Below are 12,085 nucleotides of genomic sequence, written 5' to 3' on the forward strand. Positions count from 1 at the left end.
CCTCATTAAGCACACTTTGATATGATGCAGAATTCTTAATGGGTTTGATGATTGCACACTGCTCATGCCCTGAAGCAACAAAGCAACCCCAAACTATTACATTTCCACCAACATGCTACACAGTTGGTATGAGGTTATTCTCCTGAAAGGCTGTGTCTGGATTTTCACCATACATGTCAATTGTGACTATGGCCAAACAACTATAACTTTGATTATTCAGTCCACAGAAGGCCTGGTCTTTGTCTATATGTTCAATGACAAACTGTAGTCTTGCTCTAATGTTCTTTTTAGACAGTAAATGATTTTTCCAGACACACATTCTATGCAGGTTAAATAGGTGCAATCTCTCTGATTATAGATGCCTGCACTTTGACAGCAACTGTCACACGAGTTACCTGCAGATCCTTCAGTGAAATTTAGGGGTTACTCACAAAAGATGAAGTTGCCCCTAGAACCTCTGCAATTCCTGGCACAAAAATGCATTTTTTAAAATTTGTTATTATTTATTCCCAATAAAAACAAAAGAAAAAATGTATATGTATCCAAATCTGCTAACAAATTAACGCCCTTTATGTTCCTAAGAAAGCTTTGTATACTACATTAGGGTAGACTGCAATTCCTAAAAGCTACAATGTGCAAAACCAAGAAATCAACAAAATAAAACAATAAAAATGCTCTGGGACTCTAGGGCATTTAGGAAGAAAGGGGTCCAGGGACTCAAGAGGTTAAATATATATTCTTATTTTGATAGAGAAACAAAAGTTAATTGCAACATGTAAGATTTTCACAGTTGACGTATTACTCTTTACAAAGTCTTTAAATGTAGATTTAACAAGAAAATATATTGAATTTAGCAGACTTTAAAATATATTTTTTTTGTGGAAACAAAATCTGAAATGCTGAAAGATTTTCCTTGACCTTCATTAATGATATTAAGGGGTTTGCAATCGTAAAACCCATCACAATGCTCAAGTGGCATTGATTGCCCTGCCTTATTCCATAATGTTCTTGATGGATATATTTCAATATAATTGGCACTTGAAAGCACTAAAGCTTTGGAATATGTCTTAGGTGACTATGTCTAAGAGCTTCTGATCTACAACTAACAGCTCTCATCTTCTTCATTATGACTTCTTACCTTTCTGATATGATGAAAATCCAAAGTTTATTTATAATTTGGTGCCTATTATTTTGTTAATGATCCCGCAGCCCATAAACAAAGTACCTTAAAACACAGGATATTTATTTCTACAATGTAAATATGATATTAGAGTAAAGTTTTGACAAGATGTCTCGCCATGAATGGATAATGGAGTGATACCTATCTGGTCTCAGGGACCAGTCAAGGCCCTCTAGACCAGTGGTTCTCAATCCGTGTAACCTTCGGGCCCACATTTGTCCTTGGTCATTAAGTTGCGTCCCAAGTCGCACTGCAATGGAACGCACGGCATTGCGGTAGCATGCGTTCCGGTGCAGGCGATTGAACTGTGGGCGGGAGGTGTGTTTGGGGTGCCATTCAAATTAATGGCAATGCAATGCTCTTTCCGCACCAGATTAACGCACTGTACTAGTGTTAACTGGCCCTCAAAAACATTGACAGACACACACAACGCAATCGCACACACTCACAGACATTTTCACACACGCATTCAAAAAAAAAAATTAAATGTCCTTTTTTAAGATCCACCCTAGAACTAGAACTGTAGTGGATCCTCAGCCTGGGGTCCAGTGTGGGCTGTTGTGCTGTGACGGAGTTTTATCCATATGTGCATTGCTTGTACAACTCCCTTGCACACCCTGTAGAGGTGTCGGGAGCCAGAATGTGACGTCAAAATCTGGTCCAGGTACCTCCACAGGAAATGCGAGGAAACTGTAAGCAATGCATGTATGGTTGGATAGAGCTACCTCGCATCCATAGCTCCAGCCCACCCTACTCCACCCCAAGGTGACACATGGCGCCGGGCAGCATATTTTGAATGGCTGCTTGGCGTGAGAACTGACAGTGCTGCGCTAGGGGGAGGCTGAGGAGCCTGTCACCTAGAAAGTGGAAGGCATGCGGCGATCCACTGAACACAGGGTCGCGACCCACTTTTGGGTCACTACCCACCAGTTGAGAACCAAGGCTTTAGACAATTCAATCAATATTGTCCAATTAAAATGAAAACAATGTGTTTAGAATATAAAAAATGGCAACTAAATATTTTTGTTATTTAACTATGACTTTTAAAAGCTATCACTGTGTTCTGTGCATGTAAGTTGCTGGAATATTACTATCGGCAAGCTATTTGAGCTTTCTTTAACAAGAGGTTATAAGAAACAGTCAACTGAAATTAATACGTTTAATCTTTTGGGGGCGTATTTATGAAGCGGTGAATGTGACATTAACCAAATATTCACTACAGGTGATTTTTCAGGTTGAATTTGTTTTGAATTACAGTGATCTGTTCATCTGTGGTGAACTTTTAGTGAGTGTCACTGCTTTAAAAATATGCCCATAAGTCAGAAAAATGTGAAAGTATCTTCCACTAAAGCAGAATAAATATGCATACAAAACAAAAGCAAACCATAAAACATTTAGGTCTATTTTGTTTACTTTTTTCAATTGTATATGTAAATGTATGTCATATAATGCATGCAGATAATGTCACATTCATTCTTCCAGGATATATTAGTAAAATATTAAAGACTTTCCAGACTATAGATATGTTTGGATATGTAAAATGGTAAGCTAGAAATAGAATAAACAGAATCCAGTCCTGCTTCTTCAGAAGAAATCTATGTATGTATGTATATATATATATATATATATACAGCTGGGGACCAGAAATCGATCCAACAGCCCTTGAAAGCTTGAAAGGTAACTAAATGCTAATATGCAAGTATGCTGTGCAAATTTGCACATTAAAGACGAACTTTGCCCATATCTTATCTTTAAAATAACAACAAACACACCTTTTGAAATGTTTAGTAATGACAATTTACAAACAGATACATCCAGATAATTGCAGGCTTTGTACTCTTTGCATACCTCAGTTCTCTTTTCTTTCCCAGTCTTCTGACAGTGGACATTTTTGCTAAGGGCAGATTACGAGATCTCCCTTTACTTCCTGGAACTCTGGCACATGTGACTAGGACGTGTGATCATGCACATTATCTCAGGAGAGGAAAATGCCTTTCCCTGAGATCTCATGAGATTACAAATGTGATTTCCCAGCAATGCTCTGCTGATGTAACCTTCTCAGGATGCAAAGCTTTGGCACATTACATAATTTATACCAGAAGTGGACCAGGGAGAAGATGAACTCTTATTTGTCAATAAATGAAAAACAAGTTTGTTTAACTAATGAATGTAAGATGATTTTAATTTAATGGCTTTTTGATTGCAGTAAAGGGGGGTGAAGGTCCGCTTTAAGCCAACAACTGCACATTTACACAGCAGTTTACTTTAAAAGCAGGCAACTAGCTGTAGCAACTTTCAGCCTTTCCACTCTACTTAAAAATGAACTCCGGGCATACGAAAACTTAACCCTTGCAGTTGGGCTACCCCTGCACTGTAAGGGTTAAGTGCTCATTTTTTTAAATGAAAGAAGAAAAGCCCAGCCAATCTTTGATCGCTCAACTCTCTCCCCCTCCGATCTGGCGGTGGTATGTCTCTCAATGTCCTCATATCTCTTAATACACTGTATTTAATGTCATGACCCACAGATGCTTAGACCACCAGAGGCCGGGTGAGAAGATGCTGCAGCGATTAGTCTAGCAGACAGGCGAGACCCAGGATCGGGTAACTATTTATTTTTTATTTTAGACCCTAGAGAAAAACAAACACTTAACCCTTGCAGTGTAGGGGTAGCCCTACTGCAAGGCTTAATATTTCAAATGCCTGGAGTTCTTCAAATGCTGGTCAGAAACATCCTGATAGTATCGAAGAGTGTCATTCCAGCCTGCCCCCCATTGTTTTGTGGGCTCCCTCATTGACCAATAGGAATGTGCAGGAAGTGAGAGGGAATGGACAAATTTGAGCACTGACATGGGCACTTAAAGCCCGGTCAGTCTACTCGACGTTTGTGGCCCTGTGACAGGTAGATCATGAGCAGGTTTTGCTGTCTGTAATGCCCACAGCAGCATCATTACTCCTGTCATATAGCAGTTGGAGCGTCGAGCTGGTGCTGGGGAGGAGGAAAGAGCCAGGTGAGGGTGTGGGCAGCTCTCTGTGATCACTGCATTTAGTCACAGGATCTCTGTGGGATTAACTGTGACAAATAATTATTCAGTTTAGGGAGTTTCTGCTGCTTTCACCACCACTGTGATTACAACTCATAATTTAAGTGAGACCATTCATACTATCTGAAGTAGATAAACTTTACAAGAAAATTCAACTTGTAGAACTGGAATTGCTGGCTATTTCCTTAGACAATCTTTTACTTATCCAATTAAAATCTGTTTATTGAACTGTTATTTGAACAAAACATTTGTCGGAGACGTTTGAAGTGAACATTTGTTCCTATTTTAAACAGGACGCAACATGTAGTTAAATTATCAGGTACTGAAAAGTTGGGCCCTGGGGGGTCCCTGGTTCAAATCCTGGGCAGGACACTATCTGCAAGGAATTTGCATGTTCTCCCCGTGCTTGCAAAGGTTTAATCCGGGTACTCTGGTTTCATCCCACACTGCAAAGACATGTTGGAAGGTTAATTGGTTCCTACCTATTTGGCCCTGTATGTATGAAATAGGGACCTTAGAGTATAAACTCCTTGAGGACAAGGACTTATATGAATGTGTACTGTGTAAAGCGCTGTGTACATTGTTGGTGCTATATATAAATATATATATATAATAGCAGAGGCACCTTGCACTTTATAAATTAACACTTTATTGTCTACTGGACTTACCCATTTTTATATATGTATATATATGTGCTTCATATATCCTAATATATAATATATCTGCATGCATATAATATATGTTTATACACAAAGGAATTTGTTTTTATTACACAGATTAGTTTATTAGGCACAGCGAAATACAGGTGATAAACATGAATGTGCCTATTACATCCAAGTATGGATGTAAAAGGCCTTAGTTGTTTGTGTTGTTTTGTTTTTTTACAAAGATTTTTTTTTATAAATGTATGATGATTCTGATCATCAACGCTTTTGGGATTCTATAGGGTCCTTATGAGGGACAGGGCATTTAACCTTGGGAATGGGTGCACCTCATAAACCTCATCACATGCTGGCATACTGCAAGAAAATATCAGTAAACACACACAGCCCACTGATGCCATAGTGCAAGCAGTGCAGTGATAAGCATCATAAGCATCTTTCAATATGCATATAAAGGAGGCACAATTTGGGGCAGGTGGACTATGGTAGTTTGTAAGCTAAGTCAGGAGATGTGTGTTTAGTTATTGGCGCCAGTTAGGGCAAAGCCCGAGACATTGAGGAGGTGGAAGTTGCCAAGTGCCATTGCAGTAGAGAACTGAGTAGGAGCCTAGTCTGCAGATACCAACCTGGTCTCAGCCAGGGAGAAAGTAACACAAGAAAGTTTCAGGATTCACTTATTATTGACTGTTGCCTGTGTGAGCTGTTGGAAGGGGTTTCTGGACACTGTAAAATTGACGTGTGTGTTTTTGTGTAAAATAGACCATGTTTCGTGCACAGCACATGGGCCGTTAAAGTCCAGACTGCAGTAGTACAATGCAGTATGATGCATGATTCTGATCATCAACTCTTTTGGGATTCTATAGGGTCCTTATGAGGGACAGGGCACTTAACCTTGGGATTGGGTACATATTTCCTCAAATGCTAGAGGTGCCCAGAAAACAGGATGCAATAAGATATGTGTTTCAATACCTCTGATAGTATTTATCTGATGCTTTCTGCATTTTCCAAAAGCCCATCACTATGATGGGTGGCCTTGTTGGCAAATAGGAATGTGTGGGAGGCAGAAGGGGCAGCATTTAAAACAGAAAAAAATTGCAACTGCATCCTATAGCAGCCAGCGATTCTGGCCACCACCAGCATTGGAGGGGACATGCAAATGTATTGTACGGATGCAGCCTAAGTACCTTTAAAGTAATACTGATTTCATTGTTTACTCAACCTCTTGGATTTTCTGTGTCTCTAATCTTATTGTATTAATTTGCCTCATTGTTTTCATTCGTCTTTTGACTTATTATCTGATCATCCAGTGCGTCTTTTTTTATTACTTTATCATACCCACTCAGGGTCTTTGTTTTGTTTTTCCTATGCCTTTTTTTCAATCTGTTCTAAGGAGTTTTCATTTTTTAGGTTACTGTATTTTACTATGAAGTGGTGGTTATATTAACTGGCATATACCTTCTTATTGCCAAAGACAAATAATGCTGGGATTTCTGTAATACCTGCTTGGCTTATGCAAAGATCCAGTTTTAGTGAATATCCATAATATTATCAAACAAAAGGTTTGTCTTTCCAGTTATACAGTATATGGGAGTTCACCCTGCTAATAGTTTATACGTAGACCTCTTGGCATCTGGCCAAAGTGCAGACATTGTACCATAAATATGCTTGACAATAACTACACTGGATTTCAGTTGCAATAAGACTAAAATCCTAAAAATAAGATAAATATACTGCTCAGCTAATAGTTTACTATTTCAGGATATCATGCAGACACTTTATTAGGAAATATATAAGCCCTTTACAATCTCTCTTTAAAACCTGAAAACTATTTTTGTCTCTCTAAACTTTAGCCAGCTACACACTACTTGGCTCAAATGTATAGCCTATTGCCTACTTAGTCATTATGTAATCCTTCTGCATGATTCAAGCATACATACACTAGAACATCTGTTCCCACATTATTAGTGATAATTATTTATACACCAGCTGTTCCAAGTTCATTTATTTTCTAACATGTTGCTATTTTATCCCCATGTACTCTTGTACATAAACAGAAGTACTCTGCTGTGTCTCTCTGCAACATATCAACACAAGTCCTTAAAGTCATCAATGCAACTGAGGAACTCATAGCAGGATCCACTGATACATGGGATTCCCCAGAAAATACTCTTGAACGGGGGACTTTTCCTGTAGGTGCTGACCCACTCAGTCTAGATGAGCAACTCACCAAGCTGGAAGAAAATGTAAGAATGGTTAAAGTTACTTCAATATTATTTTCAGTTTACTATGCAGTGTAAATAAATACATTTTGGTCTAAGTAATTAACTTCTTTAACAATTAGAAAATGTGGCTATTGCTCTCCCTGAAGCTTTTACCTATATGTACATCTCTCATATAAATGCAGTATCTACCCTATTAAAATATAATAAACTGAAGAATTAGCACACAATCAGAGGAATCATCAGCCATTAAAGCAGACATGTGAATTAATTGCTACACTGAATGATGGGCTCAACAATAACATAATCCTCCATGCATTATCTCACATTTAAAAAAAAGTCTGAGCAGTCTTTAGGCAAAAACATTAGTAAAACTTTAGGCAAAAAACAAAAGCAGGTATTCATTTACATTTATCGTATTTATCAAGCCAAAGACAGAGATCCATATAGCAGTAAAAATGTGAAAAGGTTTCTAACACTTCCCCACTCTATCCTAAACTAAGAAAAAATATTTGGCAGGAGATACAATTTAAGTTTGCTATAGTTCTTGTAATATATAGTGTGCTTAGGTTTAAAATGTTTTCCTTTAGAATCAAATCTTCAATTTACTAATTGTACTTAATAAATTAGAATTGGTAAGTGGTCCACAACCTAACCTAAGAGAGTCAAAATGGTGAAAGGATGAGGGTGCCACTCTGGATTCCAAAAAGTGCAGTAGAGTCTTTATTAACAGTATTATAGATTCTTTATTAATAACAGTGGAGACTCCCCAGCATTAGAATGCTACATCAGTGCTGCAGACATGTCATTTGAAAAGTAGATCTCCACACAAAAAATTGTGGGCACCCCTGATCTAAGTGGTGCTTCGCTAAGGGAGGATTGCAATGCAACAAGTTTAGTAAATATCAGACTTTAGTAAAAAAAATATTCACTCCTGCGTGCCAAAGGAAACCAGACTTGGTACTTGGATTTTTGAAGCCAAGTCTGTATCCTTCCAAAGAAAGAACTGACAAACAAATTTATATAATTTCTGGCTTTGCTTTTATCATTAGGCTGAGGTTCTTCCAAATACACCAGAGAGGGACGCATTTACATAATTGGAGGGTATATCAGACTACTGCAAATTTATATTATTAAACAAAAGTACAGTATCTTGCATAATTTTTCCTAATGGTGGACTCCAGGCTAACTTTACATAAACATATGTGAATGGTTTATCTGCAGAGAGATTTTTAGTTCTATTCAGCTATTTCTGTGACCCAGACAGTTGAGGCAGACAACATAGCTAGGTCCTAGACTTCCCTGCAGACTGCACTGCAATGGAACAAAGCCTGATCCAAAACATGTTCACAGTGCTAAGCTGCCAGAGCAATGCAGACCCTTAGGGCTGGTAAATGAACCATGAAGCAAAGCAACAAATTGCTGTTGCCTGTAGACTATTATTAGGTTCCAAGCCGCATATTTCTAAAACAAGATTTTCAATTGAGAAAAAAATTTTTCAATGAAAGTAAATAGGGTCTATTTTTCTCTGAGATTTTCTGAGTTTGTATGAGGAGATCCAATCAGTGCATAAGAGTCAAACTAAAAATCATGACTTATTCTACTCTACCACAGTGTGTCACATGATGGTGCTAAGCTTTAAGACCATAGCTTATAGAGTAATATGTAGCTGGACAGCAGAGTCATTAGAAAGAGAATAGTGAGTTCGAATTGAAGACCAGTGTGTTGCAATACAATTGCAATTAACAGTTCTCAAAAGTTAGATTCTTTTCAAGTATGAATAACACATGTCAAGAGTGTAGGAGAATTAAAGTGACACTATACTCAGAAGGTAAATCTTAAAAAATGCATTCAAGTACCCTAACTGAAATGTATCTTATTTGTGCATCAATCATCTCTGAATTGGTGCGGACACTGTTCTTCCTTCTGGAGGGTGGCTACTTTTGTTCCCTATGGTCCCTGTGTGTGTAATGTAAAGTAGCCACCGTTCCAGTCTTGCTCCCGTGATGGACTACAAACTCATGTTTAGTTTACTAATTTGTATTGAGATTGTAGTCCATCACAGGAGTGTGCTTGGACCAGTGGCTACTTTACAACACACACAGGGATCACGGGGAACAAAAGTAGCCACCCTCCAGAAGGGAGGACAGTGTCAGCACCATATAGAGATAATTGTAGGATCTATAGCCGAGTGATACACAAATAAGCTACATTTTTGTTAATAGTTAAGGTACTGTATTGCATTTTTAAAGTTTAACTCCTAAGTTTAGAGTCACTTTAAGCATGAATTCATGATTTTTCTGGATCTCAAGGTCTGCTCCTTCATCAAGTGTGATATGTTTGTTACTTCCACCAACTCCAACTAAGCCGTATTGTAAACAGGTAGATCCGCCGAGAATAAAAATAAAATTTGCACAACACTAAAATGTAAATATTATTTCTTTCTAAATAAATAATGGAAACATATTAAAATATATCCATACTCCCTAAGACATTTTTGATTACTTACGTTTTCTGTTTGATTTTGTTTCTGTTATCTTGTGTGATTTTGATTTACCTTTATTTTTTTCCCATGTTCTAAGCTAATCATCAATAGTTTTCGATTTTTGAATCCAACTACACCCAGGATCTATATTTTGTGACATCTATTAATAGTCCATATATCCTTAGTGCCTGGAGTTAAAAAAATGAGATAGGCTTCTGCTATTTGGCTCTGCCAAGAGCTGCTACCCAGGAACCTATGACTTTGAGCTGCCTGAACGTTCCTTCATTTGGTGGCTCTTAAGAAGTTTGTAGGTTTATCTAGCAACTGTTTTACATAATGTACATGGGTGTAACTATTCAGTAATCATTTATGACTATTGAATCTAAGATATAAATTGTTACATCTAAGGTGCATCTAGCACATTATAAACCACAGAGAATGTTTCTAAGTATCATTATTATGATCCATCATGTATAGAATTTACAAAATGTTAATATTTTCTTTCCATGTTTTTCAGTTACTGCTAGCCACTTTACAATATTTTTAGCCTTTTGTGACTGAGTCAGACGTCTAGATTTCACTACAGATGAAGAGGCAATTGAAGTGGCTTTAATATTCAATCTCAGTCTGTTATAAAAGCACTAGAAGATAGGCTGCTAGTAGGAACCCATTCTAACGATGATCAAGATAACTTAATGTCTTTGTGCCCTTATCAGTAAATTTAGCCATTACTTTAAAAAAAAATTCTGTTAACATACCATTTCTCCTATACAAAGTTCCCATCACAGTAGAAAAAAAAGAGTTTCTGCTTGTTGTTAAAGTCTATCTAAGTAAGTGTACAGTTTTCTAAAATGAATAAACAAGAGTATAGTTAACTGAATGTTTTATCAGTGTTAATTCCCTCTTCGCTTATTGTTTGCCATTACTTGTAAAACAGTTTTTTATCATGATACCACCATATACCCTATATATTTGCTTTATTTATGTTAATTTTGTTTTTAAAAAAATCCAGACATTATTTAGAAATATGTATCTTTACAAAATGTAATATATTGGAAATGTATTTTTAGCTTAACATTTTGCTATCAGCCTTTGTAGGCTTAGCTAGCCCTCAAGAGCCCGAACATTTGTTTGTGAATGATCAGGTACTCAGTAGAACACAGTTTCACCAGACATATACACTCACTTGTAGAGTAACATTACTACATGTCTGCACGAATAAACATATGAAGGAAATACCAATTCAAGTTTAAATTGATAAACACTAGGGGGGTGATTTACTAACCTAAACACACGCACGCACTAGGTGCGTGTGATTTTTACACAAAACTTATTTATCAACCAAAAAGTCTCTAAAAGCATATTTCCACTAATGCCATATATGGAAAAATCATGCACATGATGCATATATAATGCTGCTTCACACTTTAGACAAAAATGGTTAGCTCATGCATTTACATTCCTGCATTCATCAACGCAAGCAACACAATGTAGAGCTAATGTACACAACATCACCTTGCAATTCATGCAGGGCTTTGCACAACACACCTGCTGGTTGTGTACACACTACAAAGGTGTCTAGATTCCACCAATAGATCATGCTGGGAGGGAACACACTACAGAGGTGTATACTTGTTTGTGGCGTGTTTATAAGGTTAGTAAATCAACCCCTAGGGGTGCACCGATATTAGTATTGGTATCAGTGCCGATACTGAGTATTTGGGTGAGTATTGTACTCGCTAAAATGCTCCGATACTTATCCCAATACAGGAAGATTTCCTCTGAGCGGCAGTGCCATGAGGGAACATTGAGCCGGCCTCCCTGCCAATCAGGAAGCCAGTCCATGGGAAATGACTTGCGCCCAAGCTTCCTGATTGGCCAGGAAGCCGCCTCCATGCTGTTTGGCCTGCTCGATGCTGATTGGTCGGGAATCCAGCTTCCCAAGCAATCAGCATTGGGCCAGCCAAACAGCATGGAGCCAGCTTCCCGGCCAATCAGGAAACCAGGGAGCGGGTAATGACCCGCCTCCCAGCTTCCTCATTGGCCGGGAAGCCAGCTCCATGCTGATTGGCTGGGATCGAGCAGCCCAAACAGCATGGGTAATGACACGCTGCCCGGCTTCCTGATTGCCTGTGAAGCCGGCTACATGCTACCAGAAATACCAGCATCGGTACTCGTATCGGTGAGTACCGAAATATAAATATCGGTACTCGTACTCTATACCGAAAAACCAGTATCGGTGCATCCCTAAAAACACATTTACTCTATTTCTTAATTGAACTACTGCACTGCTTCAATAAAGCTTGTTTAAACTAAAAAAAAATAACGTAATTTACTTATGATCAATTTATTGAAGCCACTAAGCGTTGTTCTGAACTCCTTCTAATACTTGAGTTGCATAAGTAAATGACAGTGTATTGACAAATTCCTCAATTAATGAAGATTTACACGGTGAGTACATGATAATGAGCTGAACATTCATTTTTAAGTGCTTATGT

At 38.0% G+C, this 12,085-nt stretch overlaps 1 protein-coding gene across 2 annotated transcripts in view; it reads left to right on the forward strand.

Moving 5' to 3' along the window:
- The window catches only part of MYRIP (myosin VIIA and Rab interacting protein), a 309,369-nt gene that overhangs the window by 284,773 nt on the left and 12,511 nt on the right, over window positions 1–12,085 (forward strand). For both annotated transcript variants that reach the window (XM_018555942.1, XM_018555941.1), the window contains one exon: window positions 6,938–7,126. In XM_018555942.1, coding sequence (XP_018411444.1) covers window positions 6,938–7,126 — 189 coding nt within the window. The remainder of the gene's footprint in view (window positions 1–6,937; window positions 7,127–12,085) is intronic.

The sequence above is a fragment of the Nanorana parkeri genome, unplaced genomic scaffold (assembly GCF_000935625.1).
Source record: "Nanorana parkeri isolate BGI_ZX_2015 unplaced genomic scaffold, ASM93562v1 scaffold219, whole genome shotgun sequence".
In the NCBI taxonomy this organism is placed as follows: domain Eukaryota; kingdom Metazoa; phylum Chordata; class Amphibia; order Anura; family Dicroglossidae; genus Nanorana; species Nanorana parkeri.